This window comes from Balaenoptera borealis (genome assembly GCF_965194805.1).
Source record: "Balaenoptera borealis genome assembly, chromosome: X".
Lineage (NCBI taxonomy): Eukaryota > Metazoa > Chordata > Mammalia > Artiodactyla > Balaenopteridae > Balaenoptera > Balaenoptera borealis.
In genome coordinates, this window is record NC_138881.1 from 72,034,519 (window position 1) to 72,057,911 (window position 23,393).

At 34.7% G+C, this 23,393-nt stretch overlaps 1 protein-coding gene across 1 annotated transcript in view; it reads right to left on the reverse strand.

Moving 5' to 3' along the window:
- The window catches only part of CHM (CHM Rab escort protein), a 181,099-nt gene that overhangs the window by 81,816 nt on the left and 75,890 nt on the right, over window positions 1-23,393 (reverse strand). The window contains exons 6-8 of the mRNA XM_082377225.1: window positions 20,813-20,929; window positions 20,173-20,293; window positions 18,179-18,404 (exon numbers count right to left, since the gene is read on the reverse strand). Of these exons, the coding sequence (XP_082233351.1) occupies window positions 18,179-18,404; window positions 20,173-20,293; window positions 20,813-20,929 (464 nt within the window). The remainder of the gene's footprint in view (window positions 1-18,178; window positions 18,405-20,172; window positions 20,294-20,812; window positions 20,930-23,393) is intronic.

Here is a 23,393-nt window from a genome sequence, read left to right on the forward strand (position 1 = left end):
AAAACAAAGAATCTTTGAAAATATTCTTCAAATTCATTAATGTAAAATGTAAGGCAATGTTTTCATTTCTAAAATTATAAATGTGGGATTCTATTCAATATATATGAAAAATGAACAGTAGGTCTTTGCCTTAACCAGAGTTTTTCCTAAAGGTGGCAAGAGACCTTCTCTGCCGCTTAAGATAAATACTGGGCACAAGGCCCTGACAGCTTTGGAGGGAGATCAGAGGAAAAATGGCAAGGGCCCACATTAATATATTATTCTTATTTAATCTATTTTTATACACAGAACATTCTGTGTCCTGGATTTAATGCTTCATTTTATTATTTTTTTTAAAGTTCTCTAGACCTTCAGCTGAGGTCCTATCATCAAAGCTGTTGAATCATACAACTACATCAAACCAATAAAGAAAATTAAACAAGATGCATATTTTTCCACAGAAGTCAAAAAGTAATCCTCAAACAGGAAATCATATTTCAAAAGATAGAAAGTTTGCATATAAGAAATTATTGGGACACAGAGGTGCTACAAAGAGCAGGTAGCAGTGATTTGTACGCTCACCTATGGCCTCAATTGGGGTACTGTCACAAAGTCCACTCTAACTTGCTCATTGTGTCCCGGTCATATTAACCTTTCTATAACTCAGAAGACCCCACTGTGACCTTTGACACAGTTCCCGCTGCCTAGACTCTTTCCTCAAATCATCGAAAGCTGAAACAGTAGCATCTGTGGTGTCACTACACTCAAATGCCACCCCGAGTGGCCTTCCCTGACCATCACAGCATCTAATGGGGCACCTCCCTGCCCCGACCAACAGTCACTTCCTTCCATATCACCCTGTATTTTCTGCACAGCACATATAATTCTCTTAAATTTTGTCTACTGTCTTTCCATCCAACACTCTTCAACATCCCCACCCCACCAGAGACTTTCTGTTTCCAACAATGTATGTCTAGCATCTACAGAAGAGCTAGTATAAAGCATTCAATACATGCATTTATTAAATGAATTCTAATTTTTATTCTAAATTTGCATATGATAAAACAGAGAGCCCAAATTTATAGTCAACGCTCTCCTAACTTTTCATGTAAAAAAGTATTCGTTTTAGGTCTTTGGTAAAAAACTCAGTAACTGTGACCCAGTGAGTGAGTGACTGAGTGTGTGTGTGTGAATGTGTGTGACAGTGTATGGGTGTTTAGACAAAACACATATGGCTACCAAAGAATGCACAAAAACTGCCAAGGTATTGGTGGTAACAAACATAATGAACACTCTTACTAGGTTCCTCGTGATCAAGAGTACACATCTGCAAGACACGTTAGTGGCTCAATCTTTGGCCAGGGAAGATATCCGTTTCCAAGAGGACATATTCAGTGGAAAGGAAAAAAAATGAGATCAGAACCAGTTTAAGTCTCCAAGGTCTCAGAAACTTTTTGCATTTTACAGGTTTATTTTAAACTTTCTAATGTAGAAAAAGCTGATTTCAGTGAAACTTCAAGTTTCTAGTTTAATAATCATAATAACTAGTATTCTTTACTCCTGTAAAAAAGTAGTACATAAACATATAAACACTGAACTGCTTTCTACACTATTCCTACATTCTGGGAAAGAAAATGCTTCGACTTTGATAATTTGACCTTGGAAATATACACTCTTCTTCCCAGTCCTCACTGGAACCTTGTGAAAACACTTAAAAAAAAAAAAAGAGAGGGTGTGTGTAATCCTTTCCCATAACTTAATTTCCCCAGTATATGGACTCAAGTGTACCTCTTTTAACTCTAATGGGAAATTCAAGTTTTTATCAAGTTATTTACAGAAGGATCAGTTTTTTTCCTTTGTCAATAAACAATGTAAATATTTAAAAAGGCAAAACGTGCTTACAACACTAGAAGCCATGGTAGGGAAAAAAAAAGCTTTAACATTCTCAGACTTAGACAACAACAACAAATTTGTTTATCCAATGATACTTACCATATTGAGCAATCTGGAGGAACTGTTTTAGTTTTCAAGCATTAGAGTAGTTTTGACACTATGCATAAATTAAGGCTGGGATACTAAGTGAATAACAGGATGGTCAAAGTAAAGAGGATAAATGTTATGAAGGCTATTTTAAAAACCAAAATGATTCAAAGTAATTCTGATTAAAAAAAATTATCTCATCAACTTAATTTTTACATTCTTCATACCTTCTATACTGTCTAAATTTCTTATCATAAGCATGGATATTCTGATAAGCAGAAAGAGAAAAAAATTATTTCCTTTTAGGAAAAAAATAAAGCTCAACTTGCTGCAAGGTATAACCAGGAAGTGTACAGTAGCACGTTAGGAAAGAAAACAGCAAAAGAGTAAACAGAATCTGAGGCTTACTGAATATATGCACTGCTGAAAATACATCTTTCAATTGGCTTTATGGAACTAAAAATACATAAAAATCTAGAACCACAGAGATAGTTCATATATCTTATATACTATAGTTCATATATCTTATATACTATTTTTTTTCTTCTGAACAAGACATCTAAAATTATGTTTTCCTTTATTCCTAGAACACAAGGAAACATACATATTGGCTATTAATAAGCTACCTTCCATTTGGTAAGGTAAAAGTGATAAAAGCCATCACTCATAGGTGAATTCCAGATTTTGTATGAATTTTATGCTCAGTTTAATAACATAGTGGTTCTCAACCTTGGTATTCTGCAAGACAGTGTGCCTTAAGTTTGTGGGAGAAAAAAAAAAAAGGTGGCGTTACAGTGAGACTTATGCAGAGACTAGAGCCTCTCAACTAGGCCAAAGCCTGAGTGGGTCAAGCATGCAAATGGATGGATGCACCATGTATGCTGACAAAGAAAGGGGTTGAGAACTACTGGTTGTCTAAATATCCTATTCTTAACAAAACAAGAAAGCATCCTACATCACAGAGAACCTCAAAGCTGCCCAAGTACCTTTCACTATGCTTTTGTGCTTTGCTGTCTTCGGCATCCTTTTTGCTACCGTGCTTTTATTTCCCACAGACAAGTAGGGTGTTTTTCTCATACCATTTCAACATATTAACTACATGCTCCAAACTGACATTAAGGAATTAAACTCACTTAGGTTTGCAAACTTAGCTTTGTATCCCTAGAGAAAACATTCCTACTTATGGGGAGATTTTACCCATGGTTTGACATCTTCCAGGAGGTACAAAATGCACAGAAGCTCAAGTTTAATCTGCAAGGTTGACAGATTCATTTTCTTAATCTCACTAACTATATATCATATATGAGGGTATTTAAAAAACCTTTCTGAATGCAGTGATCTGGCCAATTTTATTAGTATTCTGTGACTAAGATCATTTCCATAAAGAATGGTTAACAGCAGAAACATTCAGTCTGCTCAACTGACTGAATATCAAGAGCATCAGTATGTTTATTGGGCCCTTAAAAATACCAGCTCCAAAGTTTACATTCCAAGGAAAATTCTTTTCTACCCCAGCCAGTATTCAGGAATAAAGCAATATCTTTTCTCATGTAAGTTTTGATAATATTAGATCTCTAATCATTATATAACAAAAACTGTATTGGAGATAAGTAATAGTCTCATTATGGCCAGAATATTTAAGTTAAAATTTGAAAGAAGATGACCAAATGCTTCTGCTTTACACTTGATTTATCTGTACCATACAGACACTGCCTTAGTCTGCTGGTTTTAAAAGAGTCCATTTTAAGCATTAAAAGATTCATGTCCTAAACCGACATTCAATAGTGGTTTTTATTTCTACTTTAGAAGTACAAAGAAAACTAATGTTTGTTTTCAACTGATTTGTTTGTGAAAGAACTACATCATAACATGCACTACCACAATGCAGGGAAAAGTCAGGTCTAACCTCACAAAAAAGGGACAAGCAAGAAAGCCAGTTCTAGGCAGGGGAGGAGGTGTTGCACTAGATTTCAGACAGCAGTGGCTCTGATCCTGGTACATCCACCTCTATCCTAGGACCACTACAGGATGACAGTTAAGTGTTGATTTTGAAGACATCATGCAAGGTGGAAACACTTCAGTCAAAAATTTGGCTCTCAATTCATTAAGCATTTGGAACCACTCCACTATACCTAAGAACCCGAATTCACATCTGCACAACTTAAGAAACTTGGAAATTTTAAAATTTTGTATAACAAAGGCTCATGTAGTGCTTATCATGTGCCAAGTACTCTTCTAAGAGCTTTGCAAATATTCATTTCCTTAATCCTCATAACAGCCCTACATTGTTATTCCATTGTTATATAGGAGGAAACTGAAAACACAGGGTGGTTAACCAGTAGGTAAGTGCCAGAGCCAGGATTCAAACTCAGAAAGTCTGGCTTCAGAGTCTCTACTCTTAACTACTACACTATGCTACCTCTAGGAATATGATATGTTAAAACATAAAATTAGGATCAAAGTTAATTGCTCATTCAACAAATGTGCATAATTCAAAAGAGGTTATTTTAGAGTTAATTCCTTCTATTTTTAAATGCACCTGAAGAATATGGGTCTATGTATATGGGACCACAATTAAAGATTATAGATTCAAAAATGAGTATTTTCAAATTCAAATATAAAAGAGATTTACTTAAGAAAAATAGCCACACTGTGAACCCATTTTTCTTTTTTTTTTTTAACATATTTATTGGAGTAGAATGGCTTTACAATGGTGTGTTAGTTTCTGCTTTATAACAAAATGAATCAGCTATACATATACATATATCCATTTTTCTTTTAAAAACTCCAGTTGGGTAAGCAAAAAGTTTGAAAAATATGGCTGTTTACAAATACATGTGCACGTGTATGAATTAACGTAGGGATACCAGTCTAAATGTAAGTTAAAAATTACAGGTTTATTATATTCAATGTATGTGAATTAAAAACTGTAGGAGTAATTAAAATAATTAGTTGAAACTAGTTTGGCTTCTTGAGTAGGCTAAATATACCTTCCTGTTTATGCTACTCATTTGTTTAGCAAACTGTTTACATAGTATAAAGTAAAAACATTCAAATTGTTATGAATGTTAAACTGGTGAGATTGAAATTGGTGAAGTTTTGCCATATGGAAGTGGGGTGTTTTTTTGGCAAAACTTTTATTCTATTTCAATGTATCAGGCAAGTGAGAACCTATTGCCTAATTTGGGGAGAGGGGAGAAGATGAGGCATGAACAGATAGAAAAATAAGGAGGAGGAATGGTTAAAAGCTACATTAATTATTTCAGCCCCAAGAGAGCTCTCTTTTACAAATTATTTCTCTAGTACCTGAAATATAAAACAGTTTCTGTCTTGCAGTATTTAATTTCTTTCCATGGTAATTTCTAATTCCGTTTTCAAAATGTTTAACTTATTAAGCACCTATTATGTGCCAGCCAAAGTTCTAAGCAGTTAACTATGTATGAGAAAAGTATACCAAATTCAATAGTAAAAAAAGAAAAATTATGGAGTACCCATTTACGTGCTAGGAACTACAGGAGACATAGAAATGACTTAATTTTATACAGCAAATATATCTATCAACAGACTCAAATTATTAGGTAATTTAATTACATAATTAAATTCTAAATCTAGTTTGTATAAACTGGTCTACAATATATAAATTAATGTTTCAGTAATTACAAAAACATTCATTCTAAATACCAAAACTGTGAAGTCATTCAATTTTTGTTATAATACCCTACATCAGTGTTGGACAATTTTCAACATACTTCCCCTAACATCATCACATTTAAGTCTCACAATAGCCCAGGTCAGGAGGTAGGATTAGATTTAATTACCCATAATACAGGTAAAACAACTGAGGCTCTGAGAATTTAAATGACATGTTCAAGTTCATGCAAATAATAACATGACAGAGCTAGAATCAGAACCCAATTCTAATACTGATACTTTTATAATACATGGAAAACTTTCTTTCTTGGAAATACGACAAGGTACTTTATAAAAAGATTCAGTTTTTGAGCACTCCTTACCAAAGTAGAATATAAACTGATGAATGATTGGAAATGAACAGCTTTGTTACAACTATAGATGATCATATTAATTAGATCAATCTGGAACAAAACCAAATTAAACAAGAGAAGAGCAGAGAACGCCTGGAAACCCAGCTATCTAACATAGCTGGCAAATAAAGCCTTAGATCTTTGTAATCTGGCTGCCCTAAGGTTTTTTTTTTTTTTTTTTGAATTGACTTGAAAATAAACACACTTCACATATTATTTCTATTACAGTTGCATAATAATATGTTGGCTCCAAAGAGATGGCTTAAGAATTGTTTTGAATGATACTTAAGTTAGTCTATGCAATCACACAGTGTTACCTTTCAATTTAATCAAACTAAAATCTCAGCTCTAAACATGGACTTAATTCAAATATCATTGGACTTAATTCGAATATCACTCTTGCCCTATATATAGTCAGCCACCTTTCACTCTAATACAAGTTATTAGAATTATTTTAAGACCTGGAATAGTACATATAGACCTGGTGTAGTTACCTGAGGAAAAAATGATTGGGTGAGTTTAATCTAGTATCTGAATTAGCACTGAAAGGGGAAGGGGACTATTAGTAAAGTAGAACCTGAAACTGTATAATTTGTGTAGCCAATATAATTCTAATATATTCATAAAAGTCACAATAAATGCTCCAGCACCACACACTTAAGTGTAATGTAAGTTTTAATAAGAGGTTATTCCCAAATTAAAAGACTTTTCCTGTCAAAACCTGAGGAATAATGCAGGAAAGGACACAAAAGCATTCCATTGTTTTATTAACGACAACGCTCACTGATCTGTGAATAACCTGGAAAAAAATGAAGATTATTGAGTTACTTTACCTGTCTATCCATCCATCACCAAAGAACAGGTTTCAAAATGATGGATTATCTCACCACCCTGCAGTTTATCCCACACAATACTCTCTCCTCAAGGGAAAAACAAACAAGTGATCATACAAACATCATCACGCTTACCCCCGATACTTTATGTATCATCTCGATGCCAATATCAACTATTAACTAGAGGGAAAACTGTCTTGAAAATCATATACAAAAGACTCAAAAAATGAGGTATGTCACTGTGTTTATTTTACCCTCTAGGATTTTACAGTTTATAAAAAGCCTATTCAAAAAATAGTCCTCAAACTATTGGGAGACAAGCTTTTGGTTAACCTATTCTACAATGCTATTCTAATTTAATAAGGACAGTTCTCAATTGAAATAGTACATTCCAGTGGTTCCTAACCTTTTTGAGGGGTGATACACCCCTTGAGACACTGACAGAAACTAGGAACCTCCTAAAAAATGCAGCTATGCACATTACACACACAAAATTTGGAATGCGATTTCAGGGTATTTACCCCCAAACTCCTGAAACCCAGGTGGTTTATTCCAGGCATTGGAAGCCAGGTTAAGTACACCTGAATTTGAAGAACGCCTATTATTATACCGGCCTTCCACTGTTGTCTATTTTAAGCTGAGATATGTGTTTTTAAGATGATGGCTATAAGTTGGCTTATGCTATAATTGAAGATGGCCAAATTAAAAAAAATTAAGAGGATTGTAATTACATGTATTCTTTAAATGTGTGGATTGAAAGAAAGGAAAAGAAAACATACCAAAATATTTAGTGTGGTTATTGTTAACAGGTGATGGGATTTAACTATAATAATCAATAGTAATACTTCTGTTCCTGTTTTCCAAAATTTCTGTACATGAAATTATATTTCTTTAAAAAAATTTATTTATTTATTTATTTTGGTTGCACTGGGTCTTAGTTGTGGCACGTGGGATCTTTAGTTGCGGCACATGGGATCTTTAGTTGTGGCATGCATGCGGGATCTTTAGTTGTGGCATGCAGGCGGGATCTAGTTCCCCAACCAGGGATCGAACCCGGGCCCCTTGCATTGGGAGCGCAGAGTCTTAGCCACTGGACCACCAGGGAAGTCCCTATATTTCTTATATAATAAAGACATAATTTTATTAAGCATGATGACACCAACAATAGGAAAATGATTAAATAAATTATGGCACATAGGTCCATATATCAGAGAACTGTTCAGCCCTTAACATTTTAAGTATGCATATACATACATGTTCATACATAGATATCTGTATAAGCATGGGAAATATGGGAAGATATGCAACTAACTTAACAATGGTTAACTCTAGGGGTGGAATTCTAGGGTGGGAAATAGGGCTTGCATTTATTTATAAAAGTGTCTGTGTGCTTTAGTTTTTTTTTCAGTATTTTCATTTTTTTCCTACCTACTAAGATTATATGTTACCCCAAAATTTGCTTTTTAACGGCTATTTAACATCTCTTGACAGGTATACTTTGCTAAATGACCTACATGAATTATTCCATTGATTCAAGTGCCAAGAGATTTTAAACTGTTCTGTTCCTTAAAGAATTTTTACATAGTTCCAGATTATAGAACCAAAAGTTGAGTAAGAAGATTGTAAGAAAGACCTGAAAGAACATTTTATTCTCCCTGCCTGTCAACATTTAACTAGAGTAGACTACACCAAATTAAATATCTACTGAGTTGGACTAAACCAGTATTTCTCAAACAGGGATTATTTTGCCCCGGGGGACATTTGGCAATGTCTGGAGATATTTTTGTCTGTCACAAGTAGGTAGGTGAAGGTAGTGGCATCTAGTGGGTAGAGGCCAGAGATGCTGCTAAATAAACATCCTAAAATGCACAGGACAGCTCTTCCAACATCACAACAAAGAATTATACTGCCAAAAATGTCAACAATACTTCAACTGAGAAACTCTAGCCTAAATCAAGAGCCTCTAGAACAATTATGTATCTCACAGAAATGGACCATGTTCAATGACAAGGTGGGGTCAGACCACTGATGGTTCTTGGCATAGAGTGGAGCCCAATCTTCTTGCTCTTTTCTAGAAATGGATGGGTTAACAGAGCAGTCTGAGATTCCTATAACTTCTTAAGTATCATCTGTGTGCTTTGATTAAATTAATTTCATGTCATATCTGTTTAGGCTCCTTCAAATCATTTCTGAGTACTGATGGCATTCATTCCTGCATTGCACATTCTGGAACCTGATGAAATATGTTTTCTTATTCTTTAATTGGTCCATGAGTGTGCATTTTATTTTCTTTCCTCAACTACAGTAAACACTATTGACACTGCCATCAAAGTCTGACTGTCATATTCTTTTTCATATATATCCACTACACCTAGGAGAGTATAAAGCAGAGAACAGACGCTTAAAAAATAGCTGTTGAATTAAAATGGGAAGAAATTAAAATAATCAAACTTATAACAAATGACAGAGATGCTTCTTCACAAGTTTTCTGTCACTTTAACTAAATCTTTTCCTTCTTGTTGATTAGAATTGGGCCCAGAGAGCAATTCCCCTGGCTGCTTCCTCTTCGCAGTGTTCCCTAAACAAGCAGCATCAACAACATCTGGAAATTTATTAGAATGCAAATTTCCAGGCCCCACTTCAGATCTACAAGTCAGAAACTCTGGGAATGGGACACAGTAATCTGTTAAATTCTGACGTAAGTGAAAGCTTGAGAAATACTGCTCTATGGGTCCTTTAACACCTAATTTTTGCAGCAATTCATAAATACCAACTATCCACTCATTTATCCATCAAATACTTAATGAATGACTAATAAATACCAGGTACTGCACTCAGGCAATTTTGTATAATTTCCTAACATCAGGGTTTTAAAAAAATTATCATTATGTTTTGTAGGCACAAGTCTATCCAGTTGATTACACTAGGGTCGGAAAACCTGTCACCTATTTTTGTAAATAAAGTTTTTTTGGAACACAGCCACGTCCCTTCTTTTACATACTGTCTAAGACTGCAAATAGTTTCAACCAAAACCATATGGCTTGCAGAGCCTAAACTATTTACTATCTGATCCTTACAGAAAAAGTTTGTTGACCCACTGGATTAGAACACAAATCTAGCTCAGTCCCTAACTTGGTCTCATACTTGCCCTGGTAGCATTCTACAACAGCAGCAACAGCAGCAGTAATCATCATAATCATAGTAACAGTAAGAGTAATAACACCTAACACTTATGTAGTACTTACTAAGGCAAGCACTGTTTAAGCACTTTCTAGATATTAATTCACTTTAAGCCTCACAACCTATAAAGTAGATACTACTATTATTATCCCCATGGAAAAATTGAAGAAACTGGAACACAGAGAGGTTAAATAACTTGTGCAATGATACACAGCTAGTACATGGTGAAACCGGGATTTGACCCCATTGGTCTGGCTCTAAAATGTACACTCTGGGTCACTGCACTAAACTTACTTCTTCTCCTCCACACCACTAGAGCACAGATATCTGCTTGCATCTACCCAAAGAGGTGCCTGCAAATTACAGTTCCAATAGCAATATTTTCAAGTTTTCCCATCTCTCCCTGGTCTTTAGAGCCCAGAAGCACCTTTGCTATTCACTCTTTAGAACCTTTTCTTTTTATAAGCTGTTAAGGATGATTATCTGAGTAAAAAAATAATGCTTTCTTTTATAGAAAATTCCTAACAATGGTTCTCAACCCTTATTAGGTCATGGATGCCTGTGAAAATCTGATGAAACTACAAATATTTTTATAAAGATATACATATAACCTGTTATATATAAGTTCCAAGGACCTATGGACCCTAGATTAAGAACCTTTGGTATATTTCAATGCAGTTCCATTCAGCTGCACTGCTGCAAAACAATAGTGTGTAGAGATCCACTATGAAAATATTTCTTAACCATATGATTTATATACTTGATGTTCAATTAATTAATCCGTTTCTTTTTAATTCACTCTGGCAATTTTTTAACATTTAATTTCAAATATTTAAGGCTTGATTCAATAATCAAGCTTTACATAAACACACACACACATACATTTGGATTGGTCAAATCTACCAACAATTAGACATAGGGCCAGATTCTGCACCTAGGTGTATCGTGGAGTTCTACTTATGACACTGTGGGAGGAAACCAATGGGATTTGGAGCATAATACAGATCAATGCTAACTAGCCCCCAAAACGTATAAAACATAACTGCTACTGGGCTCATCTGCATTACTGTTTATCAAATGCATACATACAAGTTATAGGGGTGGGGGGGAGATCGATTTGCTCATGGTCTGTTTCTCCTTTTACCTTTATCAATTAGGTAAATTTGGGAAGTTGACATAATTTCTTTATTCATCTAAACTGGTATTTCCTATTGGGCATAGAATCAGAACATGTTTCTAGAACACGGTAAGAATGGCCCTTATTCTCTCCTGCCTTTTTTGCGGGGGTGGTGGGTGGTGGTGGGGGGGAATGACTATGCATTGACTGTGAGAAAAGAAATCATAGCAAATTACAAGTTGTTAAACCACAAATATTTAAAAATCCCCCCAAATAACAATATTTTTATTAACTATCTCCTCTTAATTTTTTCCAGAAAACATTGTTTAAAGAAACATTGTAGAAGAAGTGAGTTGTGTAGAATGCATACCAGGAAATCTGGTTTCTAGCCTCAGCCTCTCTTTACCTTAACTTTCCTCATTTGTAAAATTAGACAACCAGTCAAAACAATATAACAGCATTCTTCCAACTCTAAGTTTTTCTGTTATATCACTAGCAGAATAGTAGGGAGATTTTTACAAGAACAGAGATTAAGGAGAATGCTGTTCAGGGGAAAAAAAATGTACCATTAAAGATTCTAGATCCATAATCTAGCCCACACTTGTTGGGGTGAAGGGGTAAGAACATTGGGGGCAGACAGTAAAAAGCCATCTCAATTTTGCTTTTTCTGACTTCACATGCAGTTGAAGCCATAAATAAACTCATAAAATTTTCCATCAGTATAATCTTTCATCAATTTTAAGGCTTCTCTTGGTTTTCAAATATGTTGATCCAGGTTAACAAACATCTCTTAGATTTCTGAAAATTCTCTGAATAAAAAAACTTGGTTATTATTACAGAACAAAATAAGCAGGTTACTTTGGTCTGAGAAATGTTTTATACTATGAGTTCTCCAAATGGAACAATACAACATTCAGTAAAGTGTATGTTTTGATCTTGGACTTTGGACTAAAGAAGTTATTTTTTTAAAGCAGAGGAAAAAAGACAAAATATAAAGTACCTTACACTTTATATTAAAAAACAAATTCCATGGTTATGACAAAATCATAGTAGCATCTATGTGGCCCATTTGGGGCATCATTCTTTCTGCCATTACTGATTGAATGTATCAAATGGGAGATTCCCTTTCCTGTTGTTCCATGCTATTCCTATAATCTTGAGCAAGTTACTTATATGTTTTGGACTTTTGGTGTTCTTTCATTCTCTTTTTTAAAAAGCTCTAAGTTAATCAATGTGTGTTCCACAATTTCCTGAGGTAGATCGCGCATCTATTCAATTTTCCATATACAATACTCAGGAAAATGATATTTGAATGCGAATACCTGGTACAAAATATTCGGTGGTGATTTCACACACACACACACAATTTATATTACATGTTAAAAGTAAAACATACTCATTCTGTATGTTTTAACAATCCCACTACATTAAAGGAAAAAAAGGAAATAAAATGTAGGCTGAAATCTGAAGAATGGAAGGCTGAATTACCTAGTAAACTATTAGTTAAATTCTCTCTCTTTACAAAAAACAAGTAACAATCTCCGGGCAGTCTAAGTCTATTTATAAAAAAAAAAAAAATGTAGAGTTTGTTTGCTCCCACAGGTACTGCTCCATTTCATAGGTTATGAAAACATGACACAGTATATGAAACCCATTCTGAACTAGAAAGTAGTTTTAAAGGCTACCATGTTACCAACCACACAGATAACAGAAACAAATTAGTTGGTTAGGGCTTAAAAAGGACTTCTGTTTGGAAGATACAGTGTGAGAGTTTAAAAACTTATATACTGCATACATATCCTGCCCAGTGTGCCAGAAAAAATATTAACCAACTAATATACAGTAGGGGAAATTCTATGGCTTGCTAGACTAGAAAAATATATAGGTTTCAATGACTTTCTTCCACTATGGTCCAATTTATGTATCTTGACATATCAATGGGTAGTAGGTAGTACAATAAACAAGCTTCATTTTCTTTGCTGAAAAAAACCCCTAGCTATTTAAATTGATAAAAACCTCAAAGGGTGTTCATTCATGAAAGTTATCTCCAGTAGTTAAAATGTTATACTGTTTATGCAGAATTCATTTAGAATGCAAGGATATGACTTACAAAAGTCTTTGAATCCTTCACATAAATATGCATGCATGCCATTTATAACAGTAGCCTTGATGAGAACACACTGTAACTGGCTGTGAGAAATGCTTAAGAGGGTTATATTAAAACAGAATATAAAATGGTGGTTAGAAATCACAGAACAGGTGATACCTAATTCTGATAACCTGGTGATAAAAAGTGTAGACTATGATGTATAGATGGTGGTAATGTTAGTACTTTAGGATATAAACAGAACAATATTTATATGAAATTATAAAGCATTATGCAGGGAATCAAATATAAAATTAAGTTAATATCCCTAGGCCAAGTAAATGCATTTTATTGTAATTTATAAACACACAGATTCATATATATAATATGTAGGAAGAACTCAGAGTTGCCTTAATTACCAAAGAACCACCCAAAAGTTTAATATACTACTTCAAACATAACAGTCTTTTGTTGTTGTCTTTAATATCTATCCATCTACACGTATACATATACATTTAATTATATCATTCCCTGAAATTTCAATTCACTTCAAATTGGAGAGAGCGAGATATAATTTTTATAACAAACATTAAATATGAACCATACACAAAATTCTGAGATAGGCTTGCAGAGGATAAAAAGATATAGAAGGCTGATAAAACCTCAGCCTTAAGAAGGTTACAATCATCTTTGGCGAAAAATATTTCCTTTGTCTAGAATTCAACACATAAGGGTGTCATTCAAATTTTTTATCAGTACAGGACAAACAAATGAAACTTTTAAATGTTGTTTCCCTTAAAAACAACAAATAAACATTAAATATATATTTACAAATATATGAATTAGGAAAGGAAATAAACGGATTTTGTGAAAAAATAAGAATGAGGTTAAATATTCCATTTTCATAAAGTGCTGGTAAGGAAGCCAGTGAGCTTCTGGTCACTCCCCAGGGACCTGTTCATTCTGTCCCTATTCCTTACCCTAAAGTTCTGTAGGAGTAAGTGGCAAGTGGGAACATGAGAGAAAGTAGTGTAGCTCCCTCTGAATTGGGCAAAGCCACAGGAAGAGGAAAAGAATGATTAAGAAACCCATAGAACTCCCCTATTAGTTTCAATTGATAGGAGGACCTCTGGTCCTGGGGAACATGACACTGCCCATTCATCCCTACATTGACAATAGGTGGAGGAGGAAGAACTTGTCTGGAATTACACAGACTTATCTTTCAGAATTAAGTTACTTTCAAATTTATAACATTCTTACCACCATTCATAAAATCACATATTGGACTAGATACTGTGAAGGGACCTCCTATTACTAACAAAATACTATTTCTTACATTAAACATAATTTTTATTGCACTGCTGAGAGTGAAGGAGATAAGAGAAATGTCCATAGGAAATCCACAACCCCAAACACACATATGCACAGTACAAACCCTGAGCTGAACTCAAAGCTTTGAGAAACAAACACTGAAATAAAAAAAAAAAAAAAAAGTCGTGTTGCCTGTATCAGTGTGGGAGCTGTATCTGGGGTTCCTTTATTAAGCAAGGACCCCCTGAAGGGAGTTAGAATGGTCCCAAGTCTTAGTGCCTTCCGGCTGAAGGAAAACACAAATAATTCTTGAAGGAAAGCATTCTTAATTTGGGTCCCCAGATTTCCACAGATTAAAATCAATCAAATACAAATTCTCAGTCAAAAATAAGCATGGCACAAGGAAATAAATCATTAACATAAATCAACAGAAATAACACATGGCAGAATATAAAATATCTGTATATGAAAGAAATGACCAAGCAAAAGAGACTATCAAACAATGACAAGGAAGATTTGGGGGAAAAAGCAGAACTTCTAAAAATGAAAGATAAAAATATTGGAGTAAAAAAAAAGGGTTAAATTGCAGATTAGTTACAGGTGAAGAGAATTAATAAACTGGAAAACAGACCTTTATTAGGTACCCAGAATGTAGCAGGAAGGACAAGGAAATAGAAAATATGAAAGAGAGATTAAAAAACATGGAAGAGAGAATGCTAAGTTCTAAAACATACCTATTTGTGGTTCCAAAAAGGTGAAAATAAGAGACAATGGATGAAAACAACATTTGCAAGATACTGACTGATAATTTTCTAAAATAATAAATGACAATTCACAGATAGAGGAACTTGCAATGTAGTTGTTTGAACCATATGGAATTGTAGGTCAAAATGTTTTAATATTGTTAATTTCATATGGTTTGACCTATACCAAGCTAGATAAATACAAAGGAACCAATACCTAAATTCACCGTAGTGAAAATGCAGAACACTGTAGACAAAATATCTTAAAAACAGCCTGAGAAAAAAGAGATATCACTTATAAAGAAATGACAATTAGGCTGACATCAAACATCTCAACAACAAAAATGGAACCCAAATGACAGTGGAATAAAATTTTAATGTACTGAGAGGAAAGAACTGCCAACGTAGAAATGTTTACCTAACAAATATTCACTCAAGAAAAAAAGGTAAAAAAAAGTTATTTTCATATGCACACAAACTAGAAAGCATTAACTGCCCAGAGCATAAACTAGAGGAACTTTTAAAATTATATACTTCAGAAGGAAGGAATAGACTCCTGTTAACTGCACTTACACTACTTGGTAAGATAGAAATTGTCAGATGGAATTAAAAAATGTAATAATTTGCTATTTAGAGCTCTAAATATAGTTGAAAAATAAAGGGATGGAGAAAGATATAACAGGCAAATATTAAAAAGTTGGAGTAGCTCTTTGATATTAGACAAACTAGACTTTAAGAAAAAAAATGTATTACTAGGGATGGAGAAAGTCAGCAGACTATGCAAAACATTAAATTCTTCAGGAAGATTAAACAATTATAAATTTATATGATCTTTTTTTTAAATTAATTAATTTATTTATTTTTAGCTGCATTGGATCTTCATTGCTGCACGTGGGCTTTCTCTAGTTGTGGCGAGCAGGGGCTACTCTTCATTGCAGGGTGCGGGCTTCTTATTGCGGTGGCTTCTCATTGTGGAGCACGGGCTCTAGAGCGCAGGCTCAGTATTTGTGGTGCACGGGCTTAGTTGCTCCGTGGCACGTGGGATCTTCCCGGACCAGGGCTCAAACCCGTGTCACCTGCATTGGCAGGCGGATTCTTAATCACTGAGACACGATGGAAGTCCTATATGATCTTAATAAATCATCTCAAAATAAATATAAGGTAAAAATTGACAGAATTATAGGGAGAAACTGACAAATCAAAAATCATAATGGGAGATTTCAAAACACATCACTCTAAATTGACAGATCAAAGAAAAAACACTTCAATAAAAATAAAGTTTGAAAATGACAACTCGAAGCTTGACTTATCAGACTTCAAGAGCAATAATTAGAGAACCCTGTACCCAACAACTAGATAAACACATTCTTCTTGAGCACACGTGGAAAAATTATAAAAATTGATGACATACTAAGTCATAAAGTTCAAAGAACTTTAGTTTAGTACCATAAAAACATATTTTCTAGACACAGTAGAATTAAATGAGATGGTAAGAGCAGAAGAATCAACCAGATTAGCTATTTTAAAATACATAACTCATGGGTCAATGAAGAAATCACAATGGAAATTAAGATAATTAGGATTAAAAGATAATGAAAATAATATATAATAATTGTGTAAGATTCAAAACAATAGTTAGAACTTTACCATATTAATGCTTATATTAGAAAATTAAAAAGGTGACTATTTAACTCATTAGGTTTCAGCATAAGAATTTGCAAGGGCAGGGGAGGGGAGGGATGAGTTGAACAAAACCCAAAGAAAGCAAAATAAAGACCAGAAATTAATGAACTAGGACACAGAGAATCAAAAAACCCAAAAGTTGATTCTTTCAAAACATAATAAAGAGATTGAGAAACTTGTCCAAGGTTACATGGCTAATAAATAGAGGAGCCAGGATTTAAATCCAGGCAGTCTGTTTCCATAGTCCAGGTTCTTAACTACTATGCTCTACTACCCCCAAAAGTGCTAAGTATAAAAGAAAAGATTGCTATATTTGACTACATTAATCTTAATGACCTCCATGCATCATAAATACCATAAGGCAAGATATATGCAACACATTTAACTGAGAAAAGATCAGTATTCAGAATATATAAAAACACCTTCAAATCAATAAGAAAAAGACAACAACCCAACAGACAAATGGGTGAAAGACACGAACAAGCATTTCCCAAAAGAGAAAACATGAATAGCCAATAATCATATGAGAAGATGCTCAACCTCGTTAGTAATCCAGGAAATGTAAAATAAAAATACAATGTGATGATACTTTATGTGAATTAGACTGACAAAAATTAAAAAGTCTGATAACACCAAATGTTGGCAAAGATGTAGAGCTATGAGAATTCTTATATACTGCTGGGGGAGGTAAACTGGTACAACTCTCTGGAGAAACAACTGGGCACTATCTTGTATGAACCTTCATATATCCCATGACTCAGTAATTCCACTCCTAGATATGTATACTAGAGAAAATCTTGAACTTGTATACTCTGAAACATACACAGGATGTTAATAACAACAAAAAACTGGAAAAACCCTGTGTCCATCAACAGAAAAATGGAATAATAACTTGTGGTATGTTCAAAATGGAATACTATGTAGCAATGAAAATAAGTTTAACTATAACCACACACAACAAGGATGATGCTTTGAAACATAATACTGAGTGGAAAATGGAATTTACAGTATGATTCTATTTTATAAAGTTCAAAAACAGGCCAGACTGATTATATCATTTAGGTAAGCAGGTAGGCAGGCAAACAGATTATAAAAGAGTAGAACAACAAAGTATATGTTTGCATATACTAAATCTTGACTAAATCTCATGTTTGTCTTTCTATTTTTCATCTGTTATTCAAGTATCAGTTTAACAGAGATAAGAAAACCAATTCCTGTCTTACCTGCAGAAACACTGAGGGAGTTCTCCTTGGCCATATAAAGGAAACAAAAATGGAGTGTTGCCATACCGCCCAAGACAGTGAAGAAAGTTTTTGGTAGCTCTGAGACCATCTATAGTACTGCTGGCTGTCTCTGATGTCATTGCAATTGAATGTAGGACAAAATATTGGAGGTTGGGGGTCAATTTCTGAGTTTTTAAATATTCATAAAATGTAATTTCCTCATAGGCTATGAAAAGAAAGATGAAAATTTATCAATTAAAATCAAAACCAAACTTCCATTTAAAACCATTGCACAAAAATTAGATCAGGTCTGTTTAAAACACTTGGCAAAGGACACAGGTGGTAATATTATTACATTTTAGACAGAGACCATTGATTGTGGGGGGACAAAAAAAAAACTAGAAACAATCTCACTATCCTAATTGGACTGATGATACAATTTTTAAGCTTTAAATGATGATTCTTTGTTTAGTATTTTATGGATTTAAAAAATTAGAAAATTATTAAATAATTCATTAATCATCACAACAGGTTTCCACAGTTGGCAATAATCTTACTTTATTATCATTAAAACTGCAGAATAATGCCAATAATTATACTTTGAAATATTAAATATGACAAATGGCAATTTTTTTGGTGAAAACGATAGAGTAATACTTGATTTTTTTGAATTGCTATTTCTTCCTAAAACTACGAACAATGAACTATGACTAAAAAGTAATGAAAATAATTTCTGTATGGCTAGTGGAATCAGTCTTACTGCCTTATAATCACACCTCAAAACATAAGGATCTCCTAAATACTATTTCTTTAAGCCAAGAACAGAAAAAATGTAATTGGACTGTTAGTGGTAGACAAAAACTTTATAGAAATAATATAAACAAAAATTATAAAAATTTCCTAAGAGAATATAAGTTTATACTACTGTGGAGAACAATCTGGCAGTATCTAATGGACTTGAAGCTTTAAGAACAAGCGCTAGACTTTTAATATTCCATCTAATATAAAAAAAAAACTGCTGTATTTCTCATTGTAACTTTATAAGTGAATTGTCAGTATATTCCTATTTTGGATAACTCTTCCAGCTCAGTGCACTTTAAGTGTAAAGCTCTGATATTAGAGTGGTGTATTCAACTTTCAACAAACTCTGAAGTAACTGGTCCCAGATCACACAGTGAGATGGGTCAAAGCCAAGATTAGAAACCATCCATGTCTTTGCCTAATCCAGGGGTTTCCCACCCCCATACTATCTAGCTTGTTTTTAATCAATCAAACTAAATAATTCAACATTCCAAGCAAAAGTGATCCTGGAAAAATGAAAAAACATACAGATTTTTTAATGACTGATAAAAAAATTAATGGATGGGGGTGCGGGAGAGTAACATATACGCACTGCTATATGTAAAACAGATAAACAACAAAGACCTACTGTATAGCACAGGGAAATATATTCAATATCTTGCAATAAACTATAACAGAAAAGAATATGAAAAAGATATATATATATAATATAAATATAACTGAATCACTTTGCTGTACTCCTGAAACTAACATAACATTGTAAATTAACTATACTTCAATTTTAAAAAATGATTAAAAAATTAATGGATAATGAAAAGGAAGTATCATCTATGAAGAACCAGTTGACAGCAGTGTTTAATTAACAAGAATAAAAATGAACACCCAGCACAGAATTGCTGTCATGATGAAAATGTTCTACAGCTGCACTGTAGCCATAGTAGCCACTAGCCACATGTGGCCACTGAGCACTTGAAGTGTGGCTAGTGAGACTGAGGAACAAATTTTGAATTTTATTTTATTTTAATTAATTTAAATTTAAATATCTACATTTTGCTAGAGGCTAACCTATTGGACAGTGCAAAGTAAAAATATTTTAAAAGCATAGCGAGTGGCTCACTAAATCAGAGCAAGCATATTAAAATAATAAGAAATCTCAAATAATGTAAGAAAACAAATTTAATGAAAAACAATACCTTTATATTCATCAGGATGTTCCTCATACTCCATACAAAATGTGAGAAACTTCATTAGCATTCGCTTTTCTACCATAGTAAGTTGTTTGCTATTAAAGACATCTGCTCTGGAGCAAGGAACCTGAAAAACATGATTTTAAAAGTTAAGAAACTGCTTCCTAGTGATACAAGTATTCCAAATGACATCTTCTTTCCCTTTAAGTATAACAATATTATTATTTCCTTTCTAATCAGGCTGTTTCATGTTACTTTCCATCAGTTCTTATGGCATCTCTGTTGACTTCAGAGCTAATTAACTTGTGAGCTCTCTTACTTAATCCTGCCAAGTTGCTCTTTATGCCATTAAAAGGCCACAAGCATGTCACCCTTAACTGGGAACAAATGACAGCTCAAATCTAGCAACGCTGTCTGAAATTAACACTTTCTCAACACCAACATCAAGCTGCAGAATAAATCATGAGAAAATTAACATTACACATTTTAATTGACAATCTCTTACTATTTACAGTTGTTAATCACCATGCAGGATTGGATTATGCTGCTTTACCAGGAAAATAACAATCTTATTTGCTTATCCTTCCCAAATAAAACACAGTAACTCAAAATCATACTCAGTTACAATACTTGCTCAGCACAGTACCTGTTCCACTCTTCCTTCTCGAAATGCAAGAATCCTGGTAATATTTTTGAACTCTGCATATCGACTAACATTAGATTTGATTAGAAGATCAATTAGCAATCCTCGAGAATACAACAGCTGTACAAAGAAAATATTTTAGAGAATGAAATAAAAGGTGAAATAGTGGGAAAACTGATAAACACTAAATAAAGATATATAATTTTGTTATATTTTAAATTATTTGTAAAAAGCATTATACCTATTAATATTATAACAAATAACACAATTTATTATAGGTTCACCACTGATTATCTGAAATTCAAAATTCAAAAAATTCTGGAATCCAAAGTTTTTTCGTAACTGACCCAAACTGATACAAGACTCTTCCATCCACTTGTCCCACTTAATGTGAATATTCATACATCTCACTGCAGAAATATTAATGTTTAATTATAGAGTGACTCTTCAGACCCTGCTAAGAATGTTACATCATATATAAAATATCAGCCAGCATATATACTGTATTACTTTCTAAAATATATTTTTTTAAATTCAAATAACAACACACCAGGCCCCAAGGGTTTTGGATAAAAGACTATAGCTGTACATAAGGCCAGGTGGTTATTAAGAAGAAACCAGCCTGCTGGACTTCCTCATAAACTAAAAAAGAAAAAGACTGGCTACGCATGTCCACCCAAAAAGTCAAATTATACGGTCTCTGTAATCCTAGCAGTCTAGATTTATATGATACGTCGTTCTCAAGAAGTGAGGATGATGGTTATTGCTAGCATGCATGTGAGACTGATTTAATCTTTCAATATATCTCATAACCAACTTCAGAGAGAGAAAAACAATTTCAACAGTATTATCTAGCATGTTTTGAATTTAACCAAATGGATAAATGCAACAGATTTCACTACTTCCTAAACTGAGATATCTTTATCTATAACTCGATAAATATTAAAAATGTAAATATTACATCTGAAATAAGGGGGGGAAAGAAAAAAAACAGCTTAACTACAAAAAAAAAGGAAATTTAAATAATCAATCAAAACCATTAGTTTGGGGGGGGCCTTCAAGATGGCAGAGGAGTAAGACGTGGAGATCACCTTCCTCCCCACAAATACATCAGAAATACATCTACATGTGGAACAGTTCCTACAGAACACCTCTGAACGCTGGCAGAAGACCTCAGATCTCCCAAAAGGCAAGAAACTCCCCACATACCTGGGTAGGGCAAAAGAAAAAAGAAAAAACAGACACAAAAGAATAGGGACGAGACCTGCACCTCTGGGAGGAAGCTGTGAAGGAGGAAAAGCTTCCACACACTAGGAAGCCCCTTCACTGGTGGAGATGGGGGGTGGGCGGGGGGGTAAGTTTCAGAGCCACAGAGGAGAGTGCAGCAACAGGGGTGCAGAGGGCAAAGCGGAGAGATTCCCACACAGAGGATCGGTGTCGACCAGCACTCACCAGCCTGAGAGGCTTTTCTGCTCACCTGCTAGGGCGGGTGGTGAGTGGGAGCTGAGGCTCGGGCTCAGGGAGAGGACTGGGGTTGGTTGCATGAACACAGCCTGAAGGGGATTAGTGTGCCACAGCTAGCCGGGAGGGAGTCCAGGAAAAACTCTGGACCTGCCTAAGAGGCAAGAGACCATTGTTTCGGGGAGCGTGAGGAAAGGGGTTTCCTTCCCTGTCTGCCCATAGAAAGCAGAGCACCGCTTAAATGAGCTCCAGAGATGGGCATGAGCTGCAGCTACCAGCTCAGACACAAGAGATGAACACGAAATGCTAACACTACTGCTGCAGCCACCAAGAATCCTGTGTGCAAGCACAGGTCACTATCCACACGCCGCCATCCCCCCCACCCCAGAAAGCCTGTGCAGTCCACCACTGACAGGGTCCCATGATCCAGGGACAACCTCCCCGGGAGAACACACGGCACACCTCAGGCTGTTGCAACCTCACTCTGGCCTCTGCTGCAGCAGGCTCGTCCTGCATTCCAATTATAACTACCTTACCCCTCCTTCCCTCCTGCATGAGTGAGCCAGAGGTCCCTAATCAGCCAATGCTTTAACCCTGTCCTGTCTGGGTGGGAAGAGAAGCCTGAGGGCAAACTACAGGAAGAGGTGAGGCCAAAACCAAAGGTGAACCACAGGAGCTGTACAAACAAAGAAGAGAAAGAGAATTTTCTCCTTGCAGACTCAGGAGCAGCAGATTAAATCCCCATAATCAACTTGAGGTACCCTGCATCTGTGGAATACCTGAATAGACAAGGAATCAACCCAAATCTGAGGCGGTGGACTTTGGGAGAACTGCAGACTTGGGATTTGCTGTCTGCAATTGACTTGTTTCTGATTTTTATGTTTACCTTAGTATAGGTTTTAGTGCTTGTTATCATTCGTGGATTTGTTTATTGGTTTGGTTGCTCTCTTCTTTTTTCTTATTACTTTAAATATTTTTTTAAATTTTAATAATTCTTTTATTTTAATAATTTTATTTTATTAATATTTTTTCTTTCTTTTTTCCTCTCTTTTCTACTGAGCTGTGTGGCTGACAGGGTCTTGGTGCTCTGGCCTGGTGTCAGGTCTGAGCCTCTGAGGTGGGA